The sequence below is a fragment of the Leguminivora glycinivorella genome, chromosome 13 (assembly GCF_023078275.1).
Source record: "Leguminivora glycinivorella isolate SPB_JAAS2020 chromosome 13, LegGlyc_1.1, whole genome shotgun sequence".
Lineage (NCBI taxonomy): Eukaryota > Metazoa > Arthropoda > Insecta > Lepidoptera > Tortricidae > Leguminivora > Leguminivora glycinivorella.
In genome coordinates, this window is record NC_062983.1 from 9,006,446 (window position 1) to 9,028,515 (window position 22,070).

The following is a 22,070-nucleotide window of genomic DNA, read 5'->3' on the forward strand; positions in this document are numbered from 1 at the left end:
CATAAACGCGTAGAGGTATTAAATTGAAATTCATACCAAATACTCAGGTCTATAATACCTTTAAGCTGTAACAAAATCAAACTTCTATGTCAACGCAATCAAAAGAAACAGCAATTTAAGCTGCATATTTTGAAACTCGCAAGGGAATCAAAACCTAAAGGGTACTTCCAGTCGACCTAGAATCTTGAAATTTGGCATGAAGCAACATTTTATAGCACACATAAAGGAAAAATTCCGAAAACCTTAAATTTTTAGTTACATTACAAAATATATATTATGACTCGATTGTCGTAATGAACGAACTTTGTAAACCTTGCAGGTTTGTACGGAACCCTCGGTGCGCGAGTCCGACTCGCACTTGGCCGGTTTTTTAAAAATGTAAAAAAAGTACCTACAATTTTTTTTTCATGAATATGTACACTACTGTACTGTAAACACCACAATCAGAAAAGGTATCCGGGGGTGGCACATGAGGAGCCCACGACGGTCCTGGTCAGTTCCATGTCGCTAACAGGTCCGGGTTCTCCATTTTAGTAGTAGCAAGGTGCTCCGCATTCCTGTAATAATGGTGATATAGTCAATGAACATTAATTAACAGTTATTTGTTATGCTAGGGGGCAAAGTTGTATTTTAACGCCGAGTGTGGAATTGAAAAATGAGCAAGTGAAAGGATTCTATAGTTGAACCACGAGCGAAGTGAGTGGTTCGAGAATAGAACTCTAAACTTGCGTGTTTTAAAACACGAGAAGTAAAATACATTTGCACCCGAGTGTAACACAAAACTTTTCCCCTCACTATAGCGAGGAAACTACAACGCAAAAAATGCGTTTATCACTGCTTCCAGTAGTTCCACAGGTGGTAAATCATCTTTATTACTAGATTCACCTACATTTATCAATTTTAAAGCAGTTAATTTGACTTTATTCAAGGTCAAATTACTTTACCCACTAGTGGATAAAATGCGTTTTTACCCGCTGGTATTAAAGGACAAAACACGTGTTTCCGAGCTAGTGAGGGGGAAAATGTTTTTTCATCGCACTCTATTGCTATTTTGCACTTAATACATGCCAAGTTGCGCTTTCGCTTTCTCCCAGACCGGACTGTAGCTCCGGTTAAAAAGCCGTAATATAAGTAGTTCTCGAGATATTAAGTTATGTGACAGACGGACGGACACACAAGACGGACGGAACGGCACCATAAAGGTTCCTTTTGTACCTTTTTGGTACGGAACCCTAAAAAACCGCCGCTTTTGGAGTTCTGGTGAAAGGTACTTACGAATGTTGAATAGGCTACTTGCCTCCTAGTCAAATCAGCTTCCCTTTAAGAACTGTCAAAACGAATTTTAACGTTTTGCTAATATGAAATCGAATTGAGTGACGTCACGTTCAACTCATTTACTTTATATATTTCTACCTGACGAATTAAATAGAATTTGTATTTAAAAATAACTTCTATCCATGTTTTCCTTATATTTATCTGATGCTTTATTTCGTGCATGGTATTAAATAATTTATTTTAAGTACAGTCAAGTTCCATGTTGTGTAGAAATGTGTATTTTTTAAAACTGCTTTCAATGTCTGGTTATTTGATGGAAATACAAATGAATACATCAATAACGTATACCTACCGTTAAGGTTTAAGGAGTTCCCTCAATTCGTCATGAATCCAATATCCGACTACATATAAGAAATCGAGTTTGACAAAATTTGAGTTAAAAACTCAATATGCTTAGCAAACAAAGATCCTTTTGTGTCGTCTTTGAGAAGTTTCGTTCTGATCATCATAAGCAGTTCCACTGCACCAACCCCAAACTCAAGTAATTTTGGAGAAAATAGGCTGTGACAGACGGACAGACAGGCGCACGAGTGATCCTATGAGGGTTCCGTTTTTCCTTTTTGAGGTACGGAATCCTAAAACCAAAGTCATAATAAGTGTCTCGTTCAAATTTGAGTAGTTCCGTTCTGATCATCATCAGCAGTTCCACTGCACTAAATGTCACTGTTCGGTACGGTCGACTACAAAGAGATGTATCCATTTCTCACCTTATTACGATGCAAGAAGCTGAAAAAGTGTATACATCTCTTTGTAGTCGACCGTACGTAAACGCATGCTGTTCTTATAATAACACAAAAACCAATATATGTATACCTGAATAAATTAAAGTTATGGTCTTTGGGAGCCTGGGGTCTGCTTTGACAATCAATCCCAAGATTTGGCGTAGGCACTAGTTTAACGAAAGCGACTTCCATCTGACCTTCCAACCCGATGGGTAATTAGGGCTTTATTAGGATTACCCGGTTTCCTCACGATGCTGTCCTTCAGCGAAAAGCTACTGGCAAATATCAAATGACATTTCGCACATAAATTCCAAAAACCTCATTAGTGCGATCCGGGGTTCGAACCCGCGAGCTCTAACGCGACCACTGTTCTGAACGTAAATGCATACTGTTCTTATAATAATACTAAATTAAGTCACTATAAGTGTGTCGTCCAGATTTGAGGAGTTCCTTTATGACCATCATCAGCAGTTCCACTGCACCAAATGTCACTGTTATGAATGTACTTAAATTAAAGCTATTCTCATATAAATACCAAATTCATTGTAAGTGTGCCGTGCAGATTTGAGGAGTTCCATTCTGATCCATTTCCATCATCATCAGTTCCATTGCACTGAGTTCCACTGTTCTGAACATAAATGCATGCTGTTCTTATAAAAATACCAAAGTCACTATGAGTGTGCCTTTCAGACTTGAGGAGTTCCGTTCTGACCATCATCAGCAGTTCCACTGCACCAAATGTCACTGTTCCGTACGTATATGCATGCTGTTCTTATAAAAACACAAAAATCACCACATGTATGCCTTCAAGATTCGAGGAGTTGCCTTGATTTCTCCAGGATCCCATCATCAGAACTGGGTTTTGATAAAAATAGGACTAATCTCAAATCTGTATACATATATACATTCAATCAAAAAAAAAATGAAATCGGTCCTGTAACAACGGAGAAATCGACAACATAAAGAAACCGGTCAAGTGCGAGTCGGACTGGCCCACTGAGTAGTATCCGTACAAACTTACAAAAGTTAAAATAATCTCATGTATCTCATATATGTACCTATAACTTTAAAGATTTGACTATAATTACCTATAGGTATCGGTGAATTCGCTAACTAATTTGCGCGACCTGTTTAGTATGTTAGTTTTTCAGGGATAATTATTTCTTAATGTTAACTCATTTGCATAGTTTAATCTTAATTTAGAAGAGATTTTTGTTACATATAATCTCGTATTCATTTGTAGTTCGATCTGTTCGATAAAATCCGCAAGGGTGGTTAAATTTAATTTGAATCAGCCGGTCATTTTTGCGACTGTTCTACTTCGACAGACTTTCCTCCTTATCTCTAGTCTCCCTGGCAAAATCTTATTGGTAGTTGTCACAAAAACCTACTTTTTCCATAAAGCCTGGCTTCCACATATGCGGAATCGAGCGGCGGCGAGTCGAGTTTTCATCTTATACATTTGAATGCTATTCGACGCATCATGAGAAATGCAAAATACGAAAGTATAGCTATTAGTAAACTACGTAATAATTTATGGCAGAAGGTCCTTTAAGTATTAGGGACTGAATAAATTAACCGACTTGGTATTACAGGGATCTCAACTCTTTTTTACGCCAGAAGAACTGTGTTGAAGGACCAGCGATTACGTAGTTCCTGACGAACTATTGTAATATAAAATAAAATAAAACGGAAAAATAAAATTATGGTAATTGATGCGTGCCGAACTTACTGCTGTTGTTTTCTCGACAGTTCAGCGGGCGGCCACCCTTTCGAATATTTACTTGGTTCACTCTTTCTTGTGTACACTCGCGAATCGTTATTTATTTAATTAATAATTATAACTTTATTCGTCGTTGCGGATATTTTTTCACATTGACATCGAATGTCTTTTAGTTTAGCAGATTGACGTATTTTCTTATATTTTTTAAGAAGGTCGGCAAAAAGGCGGGTGACACGACAAATAAAAATGAGGTTGAACCTATCATAAGGAAGAGCGAACGGGATGGACGATATGAATGATAATGAATGAAAAGGGCGCGAACAAACTGAGTTGCGAAGACTTGGTGTTTTTACAAGTTTTGTTTTTGATGGGATACAGTATCCCATCAAAAACAAAACTCGTATTGTCTTAGTCCGTTTTTATCCGATCCGATATCGGATGTCGGAAGGATTTAAATGGAAAAACCGGCCAAGAGCGTGTCGGGCCACGCTCAGTGTAGGGTTCCGTAGTTTTCCGTATTTTTCTCAAAAACTACTGAACCTATCAAGTTCAAAATAATTTTCCTAGAAAGTCCTTATAAAGTTCTACTTTTGTGATTTTTTTCATATTTTTTAAACTTATGGTTCAAAAGTTAGAGGGGACGCACATTTTTTTCCTTTAGGAGCGATTATTTCCGAAAATATTAACATTATCAAAAAATGATCTTAGTAAACCCTTATTCATTTTTAAATACCTGCCCAACAATATATCACACGTTAGGGTTGGAATGAAAAAAATATCAAACCCCACTTTACATGTAGGGGGGCAAACTAATAAAATATTTTTTTCCAATTTTTATTTTTGCACTTTGCTGGCGTGATTGATATACATATTGGTACCAAATTTCAGCTTTCTAGTGCTAACGGTTACTAAGATTATCCGCGGACGGACGGACGGACGGACAGAAAGACATGGCGAAACTATAAGGGTTCCTAGTTGACTACGGAACCCTAAAAACAAGTAAAAATATAGGTGAAATTATGTTTTTTTCAACTCCCGGGTTGCAAAACAATGCCATCTAGTTTTGAACCAAAAATTGAGCTTTTTTTAGGGGTACGCTTTTTTGTATGGGCTATGTCAGTCCAGTATTAAATGGTTCTTGATTATACTAATATAATATAGCAATACCCATGACGAATTTGTGTCAAATGTCAGATTCCAAATTGAACATTAATTTTGAAATCAGCAGCCCCGAAACCTAATTTACGACACTCCCATGACGACACAAAAGTTAGGAAAAAATGGGTTCTGTAATGAAATTAATGATAATTATACTAATGGTTAAGATGTGAACTTAAAATATAGCTTTTTTGGCTCACCTTAACTATAAACTGAAATAGACCTACCATAACTACTTACATAATTTGCTAACTGCCGGACAAGCGCTTGACGAGCAGCGCGACCCAGCTGCAGCTCTTTGTTTAGCCAACACCTGTCAGGAGCCATTGCCAAATAAATATCAGCATTCTGCTGACGGGCGTCAAACTCCGCCGCTAATCTCTGCTCCTGCTGCTGCTCCTGTTCTTCGTGTCGGTTCAGCGGAGGCAGTTCACAATTCGCTTTGTTAGCTATATTGTCAAGCACACAACACGTTTTAACGATCTTAGCTGCCGCTGCTGGCTTGTAGTGCAGTTTCTCCATTGACGACAAACACTACCAACTGATTTTTAGTCGCCCAAAACACCGCTCTATACAGTTGCGGGCTCGAACTTGTAAAGCGGTATAACGAGCTTCTGGAGATCCTACAGGTGCATCCAAAAGTCAGTGCATCCATCAGTAGTGTTTGCCTCTGTGGGTAAGCTGAATCACCTGAAAGAATATAAAAATGTATGGCTGTGATATATTGAAATATACAATTATGCTACGAGTGTTTTGTCTAACAGTTCTTACTTAGAGTGATATTTAAATTGACTAAACAATAAATCACACGTGCACGGAAGAAGATATTACACAGAAGATACTATATTTCTTTTAGACATTTGTCAAATTTATGTCACGTTAACTTTTTTTTAAATATAAAATTATCATATCTACGTTTTCATGATGGGTCTACACCGACGCAAATGCACGTCATTCTTGTTTATTTTAATAATGCCAACGCCATCTTGCGACGAGTAGAGGAACCAAGTTGTGCCGAAAAAAACTTGCAATTTACTCTTTGGTACGACAAAATCCCCGTCTAAGTGTCATAAACCAAACATGGCGGCCATACCCATCGACAAAAAGTCTATATACTGTGCCATTCAGGAGAACGCATGCCTTGGTTCGTATTGTCAGGCCATGAGAGATTAAATTCGTGTAAAATTACGCAATTCATATCTTTGTAATGATATGATGATTCGAATTGCAATCTCATTCTGTCACTCTGACACAAGAGTAAAATCAAAGTAGAATCAATACTAGAGTCGTGACACGTTAGCAAAATGCAGACCAAAAGTGTGTACCAAAAGTATTGCCAGTATTACAAGTTTGACCCAAAAAAGGGAATTTAATCGTTTGCCGTGCTTAGGATTTCTACAAATAGGTGTTATTTGTGAATATTTTATCTTTTTGTTAGAAAGGCTCGGACGTATCGCGAAGTTTTGAGTCAAAGAGATTAATCAACTAACGGTTAATCTTATCTAAATATCTGCAGAGTACTAGAAATAATTCAACCCAAAATACAAATGAGGAGTGTCTTTTCAAAAGGGCTTATTTCCATTTTTTCTTTTTTTTAAACTATGAATGCAGTTTTTCTTAGTATAGAAAATTACGTGTTGTTTTGAGATTAAAGCTCAAAAAGTCTTGTCTTTAAAAAAAAAAGAGTAACATCAAAGTTTAGAACAAATTTTGAAGAATGTGTAATGATTATTTATGTGGATAAACCAATGTACGTAGTACAACAACATTGATATCAACTAACTTAATACAAAAAAAAAACTATTTTAAAATAATAACATTTACGCTACAAGGCCACAACAAAAGGGCTTAATTCCCAAAAGTTCGCATCAAAAGTGCAAAATTCTCAAAAACATATGGTAATTAAATATTTATTTAGGTACACATGTTACGTTTGATGTAATCATACTCGTAGCATTAACGTCAACTTACAATATTACAATTTTGCAAATTAAATATTAATTTCAAAATAAATACTGTGGAATTATGTTTTTCTCGATTTCCCAAAAAAAGTTCAAAGTGGAAATAAGCCTTTTGAAAAGACACTCCTCAAATGATTACAACATAAATTTTATGAATGTAGTTCAGTTTATAAATGAGTTCGAAAACCCTGAAAATTGCAATAGTAATCCCCAAATCCCTAAAAAATCACTACATATTTATACCAGCAGCCGCCCTACAGATTGTAATAAGTATTTTTTATTTATAGGGTTGTACGGCCGGGGGCGCTAATATCGCGTAAGATCGTGGATCATCCCTTCGAGGGTAGCGGCCCTTAGGGCTAAACGGCCCTGATTTTGTACGGGGAATCATTTGACGTTTATTAGGTGATGCTGTGTTGCTGGCAAATTGTTATTGTTGAACTGGAAATGTTGGGGGTTACATGCCAAAAGGGGTGGGTAATGGGGGCGAAATTACTACGAAACGTGAACGTGTAAAGTCCTACGAAAGTGGACCGAAGTTTGTACATAACATATTGCACAACCGGTCAAAGTGGTTGATTCACCAGTACAGTTTGTACAATTTAGAGTATTTTGCAATTTTACAGTGTAGCGTCATCTTAATGGGCATGTCCGACATTAATGCCAGCGGCGGCCATAACTAATATGACACCATACACTTTAGGTATTACGGAAAAGCCCACAAAATGAGGACAGCACACGCCATTGTGTAGCGAAGAGTCAAAGCGCCAAATATACCTACCGAAACATATTTATATTTATGGTAATATAGTTATTTTTTGTTTTCCGTCGCAATTCAGAAATTCCGAAAATATAGAAACAGGGTAAAAGTTATGCGGTCTCTACCCAATATTATAGGACGTTCTTACAGATTGACCGAGTCCCACGGTAAGCTTAAGAAGGCTTGTGTTGTGGGTACTTAGTCAACGATATATATAATATACAAATACTTATATACATAGAAAACATCCATGACTCAGGAACAAATATCTGTGCTCATCACACAAATAAATGCCCTTACCGGGATTCGAACCCAGGACCGCGGCTTAGCAGGCAGGGTCACTACACGCTAGGCCAGACCGGTCGTCAAACACACGTCGTCGTCGTCGGTCGGTACATTGCGAAAGTAGACATTGTGATTTAGACAGGACTCTATTATATAGTCTTGCTGGTATCCTGTCTTGAATCGGTCCCGGGTTCATCCATTAGTTATTTCGTAGTCTAGTGTAGTGTGCCTGGATAGTGGAAAGTAGCAGTGGAAAGAACTATAAATTATTTTTCACCACACCTACGGGTAAAGGCTTACTTTGCTATTCGAAAACAGATAGCAAAATTGCATTTTATCCACGAGCTTGCAAATTAATTTCATACAAATTTTAACTTGATGTCTTAAGCTAGCTGATGGAATTTACTTATAAATAATGATTTTGAATCATAAATATTGAATAAATCGATGGATTTGATTTAATTTTATAGTCAGTATTTTGTTCGTGTTGGTGTGGTGAAAAATTTTGTGTTTCACTCGGTGGCAAAGTTTGTTTAACCTTCGTGCCTTGAAACCCTCGCAACGCTCAAAATTCCACTTTTTGAACCACTCGCTACGCTCGCGGTTCAGTATTGGAATCTTTCGCTTGCTCAGGTATCAATATTGGCGGGCGCAATACGTGCGATTAAACAACAACTTTGCCCCCTTGTAAAACAAATAACTATTTCAGTACAGATGGTGTTTTTTTTACGCACTAGTGCGAGAAGTGGTTCATTATATGTTAGGTCGAAACTTCAGAGGCTCATCTGTACTGAAAAACGTCGTACGACACACGTGCGAAAAGGAAATTCGCAACTCGTGTCGATTTAAAACACTCCCTTCGGTCGTGTTTTAATCTATCGCCACTCGTTTCGAACTTCCTTTTTAGGGTTCCGTAGTCAACTAGGAACCCTTATAGTTTCGCCATGTCTGTCTGTCCGTCCGTCCGTCCGTCCGTCCGTCCGTCCGTCCGTCAATCCGTCCGTCCGTCCGTCCGTCCGTCCGTCCGTCCGTCCGTCCGTCCGTCCGTCCGTCCGTCCGTCCGTCCGTCCGTCCGCGGATAATCTCAGTAACCGTAAGCACTAGAACGCTGAAATTTGGTACCAATATGTATATCAATCACGCCAACAAAGTGCAAAAATAAAAAATGGAAAAAAATGTTTTATTAGGGTACCCCCCCTACATGTAAAGTGGGGGCGGATATTTTTTTTTCATTCCAACCCCAACGTGTGATATATTGTTGGATAGGTATTTAAAAATGAAGAAGGGTTTACTAAGATCGTTTTTTGATAATATTAATATTTTCGGAAATAATCGATTCTAAAGGAAAAAAAAGTGCGCCCCCCCCCCTCTAACTTTTGAACCCTATGTTCAAAAAATATGAAAAAAATCACAATAGTAGATCTTTATAAAAACTTTCTAGGAAAATTGTTTTGAACTTGATAGGTTCAGTAGTTTTTGAGAAAAATACGGAAAACTACGGAACCCTACACTGAGCGTGGCCCGACACGCTCTTGGCCGGGTTTTTACGTACTTGTATCGTAATGTACTATTTCTTTATAGTCTTGTTAACTGGTAAGTATCCTGCTTATTTTTAAACGCGTGAAACGTATTTTTTACCCTTGACAAAGGCCCGTTCACCCGCTATCTTCTCGGAACTCTCGTGTATGGAAATATTCTCAGATACGAGCCGTTTGAAGTTTGAACAGAGATAAGGCGAGGTGGTGTATGTATGTAAATGCTGTGGGAATGTGGTTAGGTTAGGTATCTGAGGTAATTTTGTGTTACATGTAGTGTAAAGTGTTGGGAAATTACTTAAGGTTCCATAGAGGAATTACTTTTAAAAATTTTGATTAGGTAGCAAAGACATATGTAACTCCGTATAGACGGATAAAGTCTAAGAAAAAAACGTACCTCAGCTCGTTCGTAGATGGCGTTACACCTTTGGAAAACGCTCGGCTAGATGGCGCTAAATATTAATATTTGACATTTTAACACATCAAGCTAACAATATGGGCCAAATTGTCAAAATTGAGGTTCAAAAGTTTTAAGCTTGTGTCGAGAGATGGCAGTCTTTGCACTGTGATTTCACGTTTTACTTTGACAGTAAGTACGTTTTCACATTATCCGATCCGGTATCGGATGTCGGAAGGATTTCAAAGGCAAAAATCAAAGATGGCGGCTTAAATGTATGGGATATCGGTCCTACATCCGATATCGGATCGGATAATGTGAAAACGCAATAACTCTCTATAATACTCGATCCTCTTTGATCTAAGGTAATTTAGTGTTTCATGTATGTAATGTAAATAAATAAATAAATATTATAGGACATTTTTTACACAGATTGACTGAGCCCCACGGTAAGCTCAAGAAGGCTTGTATTGTGGGTACTCAGCAACGATATATATAATATACAAATACATATACAGTGCGTAAACGTAATAAGGGCGATAAATGAAATCAGGCATATAATTCAATATTGTTATCATTAATTAAGAGGTGTTTTTGAGTTACTCTTAATTTTCAGCCCATAATTAATTTTTGAAAAATTTCCCTGCAGCAATGTACTGTAAACGTGGTTGCGATGACAATCAATGACAACTGTCAACGAGCGTTTAACGCGAGTGTGTTTGCATTACGTTGCGGGCCGAATTAATTTGTATGGATAAAAAAAATATTTCAATTTTAAGTAAAAGTTATCTAATTCCATTTTTTATGTCCTATACTTACCACCGTTAAGAGGTTCGCCCGTATTAGGTTTACACCCTGTATACGTAGAAAACATCCATGACTCAGGAACAAATATAATATCTGTGCTCATCACACAAATAAATGCCCTTACCGGGATTCGAACCCGGGACCGCGGCTTAGCAGGCAAGGTCACTACCCGCTAGGCCAGACCGGTCATCAATGTAAAATTTTATTATAAAGAAATAAGCAGTTCAAATTTTAATTTTTTTTTTTAGGACTTCAGGCGACCTAGTCAAAATGATAAAAATCACCAATCCAAACATAGATATTGTAAATATACGGGGTGATTCATGAGTCGTGAGCAGGAGTGAACAGGGGCAGGGTACTGGGGAGGGTCCCACTGAGCAACTTTCATAATGGGGCAACACTGATATACCCAGAATGTTGCGAGAGGCCATTGAGATCAAGAAATATCCAAACTTTAATAGAGAAGATGGCTTTACTTTACCACCGGCTTGGGATCCAGTAGTACATCTGATAATGGAACAAGCACGACGAAGGCTGGGAGGCATTTGTGTTGTATGGTGTTGGACATTTGCGGTTTGTTCTTTGTCAATTTTGTGTAGATTAATAGGTTATTTTTTTTAACATAGTAATGGTATTTTGAAGAGTGGTATTTGAGAAATGGTATTTTTTGAATATTGTATAACTAGCTTTATTAATAGTGTGTGAACCTGCCTTAGAAATCTATATTATTTGTGGTCATGGTTCGTTAATATTTCTTGTATGTGGGTAGCTTTTGCACATTGTAATTTTTCCTCAGTCACCCGTTGACCGCGAACGCTGTAAAGAGTTCGAAACATCGGGATGTATTTTAAATTCATTATACGCGATTTAATCCGTTTTCATAGTTTAATTTCATGGGGCAACACTGAATTGTGTTTTTTTTTTCTTAACTATGACTTAATTGATAGGTACTTACGAGTAATTGATAGTTAATTATCAATTACGTTCTAATTATGACTTAATTGATAGTTAATCATCAATAACCATCTTTTCGTGGCAATTTAGCCACATATTGTTTTTTGTCGTTTGGCGTACACACTAATAATTCGATATAAATCCCCACTACTAATCAAATGGTACCTAATACTAGTCAAATGGGAATAGTGGGGATTTGATCCAAAGATAGTCATCATTCTCCTTGCGTTATCCTGGCATTTGCCACCATTTGCCACGGCTCATGGGAGCCTGGGGTCCGCTTTGACAACTAATCTCAAGGTTTGGCGTAGGCACTAGTTTTTACGAAAGCGACTTTCCAACCCGAAGGGTAAACTAGACCTTATTGGAATTAGTCCGGTTTCCTCACGATTTTTTCCTTTACCGAAAAGGGACTGGCAAATATCAAATGACATTTCGCACATAAATTCCGAAAAACTCATTGGTGCGAGCTGGGGTTCGAACCCGCGATATCTGGAACGAAAGTCGCATGTACTTACCGGCGAACCAGCGAAGGTAGTATATAAGAAAAAAGTTTAGAGCATACTCGTATATATAATTTAAACATAACAGCAAGTAGGAGTATTTGTTGCCTCGGTACTCTTTCTAACCGTAAAAAGCTACTTAGCAAAATAAACTCCGATTCCGATACAAAGCTGTTCATTTCCAATTTGTGCGCTTCGGCAAAAACGTTTACAAATCAAATTATCATCGCACTTTAATGAATTATGTATGTAAATGTTCGAGCACACACTAAGTGCTACTGATGGCTTGTTTTCTATTCCCATCAGAGGTGTGGTGTGCAAATATATTATAATGTAGGTATTATGAATCCATTTCCTGTTGCGTTCGGTTGATATATGTGATATGATTAAGGCTGCTTTCAAAAAAAACGTCAAAAGAATGTAAAATTGATAGTTTTAGTCGGTGAAATACTACACTTTCCGTTATCCAATAGATTTATTTAATTCAAGTTCCAGTTAGAGCATCTTATTATCTTGATTTTTATAAGACTGGATTTTTGAAAACTAACTCACTAAATTAATTATGATTTTTTCTCTAATGCACGTTTAGAAAAACGCACGTATAGAGCTGAATCAGTCGATCTTATTTGTAAAATTTTGACAATTTTGAACATTAAAACGGGTAAATTTATAATTCGTATATCCTGTACCACAATCATTTCAGACTAGATTTTTATTTAAAGTTTTTGAAAAAGAGTAAACTAGCCTAAGGCGAATTCAATTTTTTTAAGAAATTACCTAAAATTAAGTGACAATTTCTTTGAAAATCTACATCACATTGAAGTAAGTTTTGTACTAAATTAATCTGCAACGTTTACTTAAATTGCTGTTATGTCTCAGTGATTATAAATTGCTATTATTGATTTTTGCCAATTTTTTGAAAACGAGCCTTCACCGGTACAATTATTACCACTTTTGGACATTTTCTCATATTTTGTTAGACCAAGTAGAAAAAGTCCTATAATGTGATATATATTTATAAACTACTCGCAAAGCCCTTTAATTTGATACCACACACGGTATGATCGAGCGCTCGGTTGCGATTTCACTATTTTTAACATGAAAGCCCTCTTAAGATTAAATGCAAAAAAAAAAATTTAGACAATCATTTTGATATTATTTTTTTTAGGCGCAAGTCTTCCCTTCTTTTTTGGAAGTGTTCCTCATTTTTTGTACCTGTCATCTCAAAGTAAAGAATCTGTAACAAGTACCGTGGAAACATTATAAACATTCAGCTCAGTATTTTTTGTAAGCTGAAGGAAGGTCTACAATTAACTGGAATATCAAAAAAAATATCACATCTTATATGATGGTAAGTGTCTTAGGCTCCTTTAACATTAGATTTAGGTACCTAAGTTCATCCCTATATTCCCTAATCGTAAACCTACCAAAATACAAACCCGCGAGATCGTTTTCAATTCCATTTTCTTTCCGGTTACTTTTAAAAGTTGATCTGCCCTAGCCACTGGCTGGCCAGACAAGCTTATATCAACAGAACAGGAATTAGTCCAAATTATATCCCCCCGCCCCTCACCGCCGGAGACACCCTCGCACCGAATCAATATTTGTTGTCCGCACTCTTCTGCCTTAATACAACACGCACAATACTCACATAACACAACAAACAAAGAAAAAACGCCTCTGAAACGTTTGCGCACCATTCGTTTTTGAACGACCCCGACGAGAGCCATACGCTTTTCTAGAAAATTCTGTACAGCTCACCCCCGATTCGCTGTCTCTTTAAACGCAATGTCGTCTCGCTCGCACAGTTTCCCGCCGTGGAGAGTCTTGTAACTGAAGATGTTGTTTCGGAATTTTCAACGCATTTTACACCGTGACTTCTGATTGGGTTTTATCTATTTTATGGGGAATACTTTGGATTTTTTGAGTGGTTGCTGAAAGAAATAAAGTTATTTATAACGATGAGTGATGACGACGATGACGTAATTGTTACACAAAGACGTATTTCAAGTCTGAATGTACACATTAATTTTGAAATTCATATTTTATTTACTGCATTGACTTATCAACTTTATGTAGGTATTTTACATTTTTAGGACGTTTCATCACTAGACGATGAGCATTGCACTTAATCAGAATATACTTATATGATATATTGATTCTGTAAATAAAACACACGTTGTAGTGGTTTGGTTTTATATATTTTATAAAAACACAACATGTCTTCTTTATCGTCCTGAAGACACGCCAAGATCGCCAATTCGTATAAAAACTCTTGAATATTCATAAAGAGCTGTTAATTGCACAAGTCGACAAATACGACTCTACGGTTCCCTTGCCCCCACTGCCCCACCCAAAAGGCCAACCCCGCACACACATACACTCGGAAAACTATGAAAAACGACGTAAGAACTGAATTTGAAACGAAACTTACGCCCTTTGCTTCTAAAGCAACACAATTCAGTACATGTAAAATCATACCCCAGTTTCGTAAGGTCATTTCAACAGACCAAACTGCATAATTTGAACCTCAGTGGTACCACGCTAAGACAGAATTACCCGAAGGCGCTTTTACTCTTAGTTCGTTCTAAATTTGAAAGAGGGATGTGTGCACACAGATACAGAGATACACACGCATGCACACATAGGCAGTGGCGCGCGCAACCGGGAAAACTACAGCCTTTTACGTACGAACTGTGTACAAGAACGCGAACTAGTATATGACAAGGTTTCAGATAAAGCAATGTGGAATGCACTGCACTCAGAAAAAAAACGAAACTTGCCTTTAATTTGTGAAAGATTTTTCAAAGCACGCATCGAAATTACACATATTATTACATATTTATGAATCATACATACAATGGGCATTTTATTGTTTGCTACCTGTAAATTTTTTTTGTTTCACAAACTGACTTTGATGGATTTCGTGAAATTGAACATGAAATTAAATTAAATAAATACAAAAACATTGTCTAGAAACTCTTCGAAGGCGATTTATACTTAAGATTTTAGGATACATCAAATATAAGTTTTGAATGAAATCTGATATGGATCGGATATGCCAGTGTCAGCATTTATGACGATCTTTTCAATAAAATTCTTTAAAAAAATTACTTATTTTCGTTCGAATCGGGCCGTTAACCCAATTACTTAATTTTCTGTTCTGTGACTGTAGCCGAATGCCACAATCGCTCATGAAACGCTCAACCTACCAGACTACCTTTCGCGGCGTTTCGTTTTCGTTTCGCGTCGCAGAAATGCCATTCGGCTACGGCATCTGAGCAGCTTACACTGACTCTAATTTAGTGGATCTGTGGGATTACTAGCAGACGAATGAACAATCCAAAAGTCTGCAATCACGGAATTTTCAATAAAATTATTTTCTACTACTTATATCTCAAAATCCAATAGAGATAAAACTCTTTCTGTAAAGATATAATAAAAATCGTAGCTTCATATGCCACACGTACTCCGACAAGATACTCACATATTATTAGATCAAATTAAACTATTTTCTCATAGAAAATATTTTAATTTGTATTTTTAAGTAGTCTCACTACTATTATACTATAAACTATAAACATTAAATAAATGTCATAGGTATACAAAGAAAAAAAAATTCGACCCTTGCTTTCGTGTACCGATGGCCGAGTGGTTGAGGCATCCATCCGGTTAACGGAGTACGCTGGTTCGAATCCAGCTTGGAAACGGAGGCATTGGTCATTTTTTCTTTGTATATAACATTTATTTAATGTTTACTTACATATTGATAGATAAAGCGTGAGAAGTGTTCAAAGTGTGTTTCATGTGCCGATTCTCCATATACAAAACTGAAAACGCGTGTTGGTTGTGTGCGCATCTATTTACGCGCGGGTAAATATGTACCCGCGCCGTTTGTGGAGGCTGCATTAATAATTCAATTGGTGCTCAGGTAGCGTTTAAACGATTTTTAACTTGCCGCCGAACGGATTAATTGGGAGCGGAGGTGCCGTTCCAAAACGAATGGAGGTGGAATTATAGATTAGAGTAATTTTGAGGGTGAAATAGTTTTGCTTAAGCCAGATACGAGTAGGTAAGATGTGGGTACAGGTAAAATAGATATTTTAAATGTTGCCTATTGAAATGTTTGTTTATATAAACTAAATTGATAATAGCCAAGTAGCGTTTAAACGATTTTTAACTTGCCGCCGAACGGATTAATTGGGAGCGGAGGTGCCGTTCCAAAACGAATGGAGGTGGAATTATAGATTTCCAGAGTAATTTTAGATTAGAGTAATTTTGAGGGAGAAATAAATAAATAAATATTGGGGAAATAGTTTTATGCTTAAGCCAGACTCAGGACTCTTCTCAGAAATAACAGAACCGCGGCTAAAGGGGGTTTCAAGCAAATAATTTTGCTTACCAGGGTTAAAATATCTTGTGGTTTGTATTAATAAACATTTAAGCGATTTTGCAAATGGCGTAGTAAAACACAGGCCTCCTTGGATAAAAATAACATTTTAGCAGCAAACGGTATCTTAACTTAGAAATATTTTGTAATTACATAATTATTAATATTCTTAGCTGTCGCTTATATCTATAGGTATCAATAAACCTATACTTATTTCAAACACAAACTTAACTTGCTCTGAGTTTTTAAGCTTATTAAAATTCAATTCAGAACTCCAACTTTTTTACTGAGTGACGATGTCGGAAAAGTAAAGTAGTCCATAAAACGGATTATTAGATTACCGATTAATGAGATTTAATTAACACCTGTTATCGGCTGAGCTGAATAGTAATTAGCAACCAGGAAACTTGAAAAATGGGGGAATGATTGGGACAATCTTATTCATGAATCGCAGTTTTCTTATCATCTTGTCGAAGTCGGAAGTGACATGGGATAAAGCCTGACCTGCAGAAATATCGTCACTACTTCTAAAAAATCACGTATCTCACACTGCTTCTCAAAGTTAAAACGCAGTAAGTCTATATGCATTCCATACATACTTACTACAATTTTCTTTTCATCGACAACGAAGATACAAGTTTTTTTAAAAGTAGTGACGATATATGACTACGCTGCATTTTGCGGAATTGCATTAGAACTTTTTAATACTAAACTGTCATCGTATATATAAGAATAACAGCGCCCTCCTGACAATAGTCACATATTTCTGGTCAGGCAGAAATAAAATAACTATCTCTAATCAATTCATGGATGTTTTCTATGTACTTATTTATCTATATTAGTAAGTATATCGTCGCCTAGCACCCATAGTACAAGCTTTGCTTAGTTTGGGGCTATTAGTTTGATCTGTGTAAGGTGTCCCCCAATATTTATTTATTTATTTATCCCGGTAAGGGCATTTATTTGTGTGATGAGCACAGATATTTGTTCCTGAGTCATGGATGTTTTCTATGTATATAAGTACTAGCTTTTGCCCGCGGCTTCGCTCGCGTTAGAAAGAAACAAAAAACAAAAACACTCCATCCCTTCAACTATCTCCACTTAAAAAATCACGTCATTTCGTCGCTCCGTTTTGCCGTGAAAGACGGTCAAACAAACAGACACAGACACTTTCCTATTATAATATTAGTATGGATATATTTATCTATATAATTATTTATAACGTCGCCAAGCACCCATAGTACAAGCTTTGCTTAGTTTGGGGCGAGGTTGATCTGTGTAAGGTGTCCCCAATATGTATTTATTTTATTTTTATTTATTTATGTATAATTCTACCGCATTCAAATATGTAATCAAGGCTGATATCCCAGTCGATACAAGGTTTGTGAAAATTATGCTTATAATCTAAGTGGCAAAATATCCATCCACATCCATCCGTCGGCAACGCAGTCTTAATTCAAATCCTTAAATATTGTCCAAGAACACATCATAATAGAAACAACAAAGAAATGAAAAGTTACTAGGTCGTTAAGTCACCAGCTGATTGGGGTACGAAGCAAACAGCGCCGGGCTCTATTTCTTTGCCAAGCACTAATATTTGAAATCTCTCCGCGCGATTAGGCGATCTACATATTGTCGTGAATCGTGATGTTTGTCTGTGTCCTGTTCCTCGGGTTTGCGTTGGACATTGATTGTCTATGTTTAGTTAGTGTCTTTGCGGATCTTAGTGTTAAGTGCTTTAATGCTTTATTCATTTCACTATTTTATAGTAGATAACTATAGGTAGGTATACAATAGTTATAGGTATTTACTTTCCTTACTGTAACTTTTAGTAACATCCAAAATCTTATGGCTCACTGCTCCCACTACTCCCACTGCTTGACAAAAGCCTCGTTCTGGTTTCTTTCTTCCATCCAGCGGGCGTAGCACTCTATTGTGATACAACAACATCGCATCGCGTCGGTGCGTCTCTATCGCACATACAAATAGTGTGAAAAGGACGGCCTGACGTGATAGGTTTTACCACGCAACCGTGCTTGGTATTGTTACGCCGTCTACCTTACTTACTAAATGTATTCTTTGTTTTAAACACAAATAAAATTTTCCTGCTTCCTAAATCATATTTTAATGATACTGACGAGCGGTTTATGTAGTTACCTACTGCTACTTTGTGGGATAAGAATTTTATAATTCGTTTTTAACCCCCGACGCAAAAACGACGTGGTGTTATAAGTTTCACGTATCTGTCTGTATGTGTGTCTGTCTGTGGCATCGTAGCTCCCGAACGGATGAACAGATTTAGATTTCGTTTTTCTTTGTTTGAAAGCTGAGTTAGTCGGGAGTGTTCTTAGCCATGTTTCATGAAAATCGGTCCATTAGTCGGGGTTTTTTCAAAATTTTAAATTTGTGGTTAGGTTAGTTCTCAGTCGAATACTATAGCTACACATCTGGGACGGACAATGTAAACGTCTAATAATTACACACTGATATCAAAATTATTTCAATTAGTTATTGTTCGTCCTGCTCATGACAATGTATGTAGGACATATACAGAGTGGGGCCTGTAATAAAGGCGAAGAATTGAACTGTAGGCTATTCTCCTTATATACTGATCAACATTTGTTCAGTGACTTTTAAAAATTATGAAGTCTTTAAATTTTTAATTTTTTATACAAAATAAATATTAGCTTCAATGTACGCCATTATTGTTGTCATTGACGTTGTCTGTCACACTTTAGACTTAACAGAATTCGCAATACATTACCTCTTAGAAAAAACTTTCAAGGGTGATAAAAATCAAAATACAAGTTATTTTTAAAAGTAGCCGAACAAATGTTGATCAGTATAAGGAGAATAGCCTAGAGTTCAATTCTTCGCCTTTGTTACAGGCCCCACTCTGTATAGTATAAGAAAGAAATGATACCATTTTGACGTCAATATACTTTGGCATTGGCGTTACACGTGTTGCCTAAATTACACGTGTTTCTCATGAGAGATTTAAGAAACTTTTCTTTTATCCTTTGTTTTTCTTTCCTTATAGGGATATTCCAACATCGTTCGATAGCATACAATTTATAATGATAAATATATTTGAATAGGTATGCTCCACCTTAGACCGGATCATCACTTACCATCAGGTGCGATCGTGGTCAAACGTCTACCTATTCAAAGTAAAAAAACCGGCCAAGAGCGTGTCGGGCCACGCTCAGTGTAGGGTTCCGTAGTTTTCCGTATTTTTCTCAAAAACTACTGAACCTATCAAGTTCAAAACAATTTTCCTAGAAAGTCTTTATAAAGTTCTACTTTTGTGATTTTTTTCATATTTTTTGAACATATGGTTCAAAAGTTAGAGGGGGGGGGACGCACTTTTTTTTCCTTTAGGAGCGATTATTTCCGAAAATATTAATATTATCAAAAAACGATCTTAGTAAACCCTTATTCATTTTTAAATACCTATCCAACAATATATCACACGTTGGGGTTCGAATGAAAAAAAAATCAGCCCCCACTTTACATGTATGGGGGGTACCCTAATAAAACATTTTTTCCCATTTTTTATTTTTGCACTTTGTCGGCGTGATTGATATACATATTGGTACCAAATTTCAGCTTTCTAATGCTAACCGTTACTGAGATTATCCGCGGACGGACGGACGGACGGACGGACGGACGGACGGACGGACGGACGGACGGACGGACGGACAGACAGACATGGCGAAACTATAAGGGTTCCTAGTTGACTACGGAACCCTAAAAATAGTTATTTGTTATACAAGGGGGCAAAGTTGTATTTTAACGCCGAGTGTGGAATTGAAAAACGAGCAAGTGAAAGGATTCTATAGTTGAATCACGAGCGAAGCGAGTGGTTCGAGAATAGAATCCTGAACTTGCGAGTTTTTTAACACACGAGAAGTAAAATACATTTGCACCCGAGTGTAACACAAAACTTTTACACTACAACGCAAAAAATGCGTTTATCACTGCTTCCAGTAGTTCCACAGGTGGTAAATCATCTTTATTACTAGATTCACCTACTTTTATCAATTTTAAAGCAGTTAATTTGACTTTATTCAAGGTCAAATTACTTTACCCACTAGTGGATAAAATGCGTTTTTACCCGCTGGTATTAAAGGACAAAACACGTGTTTCCGAGCTAGTGAGGGTAAAAAATACTTACGTCTTAACTCTTAAGTAATGTAAAACTTACTTGAAAGAAAACTTACATAGAAATAACCTAACTACAAAATTAAAATTTTGACAAAACCCCCGAAATAGTGGACCGATTTTCATGAAACATGGCTAAGAACACTCCCGACTAACTCAGCTTTTAAAAAAAAAATACTAAATCTAAATCGGCTCATCCGTTCGGGAGCTACGATGCCACAGACAGACAAACATACAGACAGACAAACAGATAGACAGAGAGACAGATAGACAGACAGACAGACAAAATAACAATATATTTACACGGAAGGTTTTCATCAGGATCTAAATAACCTTACGTCATCCTTTACACAAAAAATGAAATATTTATTTTTCAAGTAAGTAGGCATATTACAATGCGCATATGAACGTCAAATAAAGCTACGCCGGGTCTAACCCTACGCCTCAGCCTCGAGAAGATTTCAGTCCCCCCTCTGTTGGGAGGGGGGGTATCCACTATGGGACCGGCAAGAAACTCGACGGGCCACTTCTTTTCAAAACATTACATCTTATAATTAACATGCATTAAATAACAAGATACAATTTAACATGCAAAAGTATTTATCAAAAATATTAACAGACTAGGTACTCTATGGAAATTAATTTCAATAAATTATACTGTATGCAAATGTCTCACGCCTGTCTTCCTAAAAGGAGTAGGTAGAGCACATGCAACTGCTCACGTTTCAGTACCACTCTTACGTTTAGTAAAATATATTAAACTGTTACGAAATTTGCATAAAACACGATCATTTTATATTACATTGAAATAATTATTATTTATTATACGTATAAATTATTCACAATTCATTAATACGCACCAAAAACATAACCAACTGTGCACACTTACACATTTAATTTAAAGCCATTGTAACGCGATGGCATTAATTATGATTTACTGTATCAATTAATGAGAATAATTCAAATATATACTAAATTATCGATGTCGGTCGTTTCATGGATTTTATATCCATATTCCTTTATTATATAAATACATTTTTTTAATACATACCAGCTATTTTAAGTTGGTTTAGCTTGTTTCATAGAATAGGCATAGGCAAGGATGATTTATGTAATTTAATTATATAGGATTTACAGTCTCCATACTAAGAATCGTACCTCTGCGTACCTCTCGAAGCGCTGGTGGCCTAGTGGTAAGAGCGTGCGACTTTCAATCCGGAGGTCGCGGGTTCGAACCCTGGCTCGTACCAATGAGTTTTTCGGAACTTATGTGCGAAATACCATTTGATATTTGCCAGTCGCTTTTCGGTGAAGGAAAACATCGTGAGGAAACCGGACTAATTCCAATAAGGCCTAGTTTACCCTTTGGGTTGGAA

General features: G+C 36.8%; 1 protein-coding gene across 1 annotated transcript; it reads right to left on the bottom strand.

Annotated features, from left to right (window-relative positions):
• Positions 1-371: 371 nt before the first annotated feature.
• Positions 372-6,037, bottom strand: LOC125232994. The gene is made up of 2 exons (XM_048138856.1): positions 5,179-6,037; positions 372-557 (listed from the first exon to the last, which is right to left on the bottom strand). Exons 1-2 carry the CDS (start codon positions 5,458-5,460, stop codon positions 531-533), a joined length of 309 nt encoding a protein of 102 aa, XP_047994813.1. The 5' UTR covers positions 5,461-6,037; the 3' UTR covers positions 372-530.
• Positions 6,038-22,070: the final 16,033 nt, after the last annotated feature.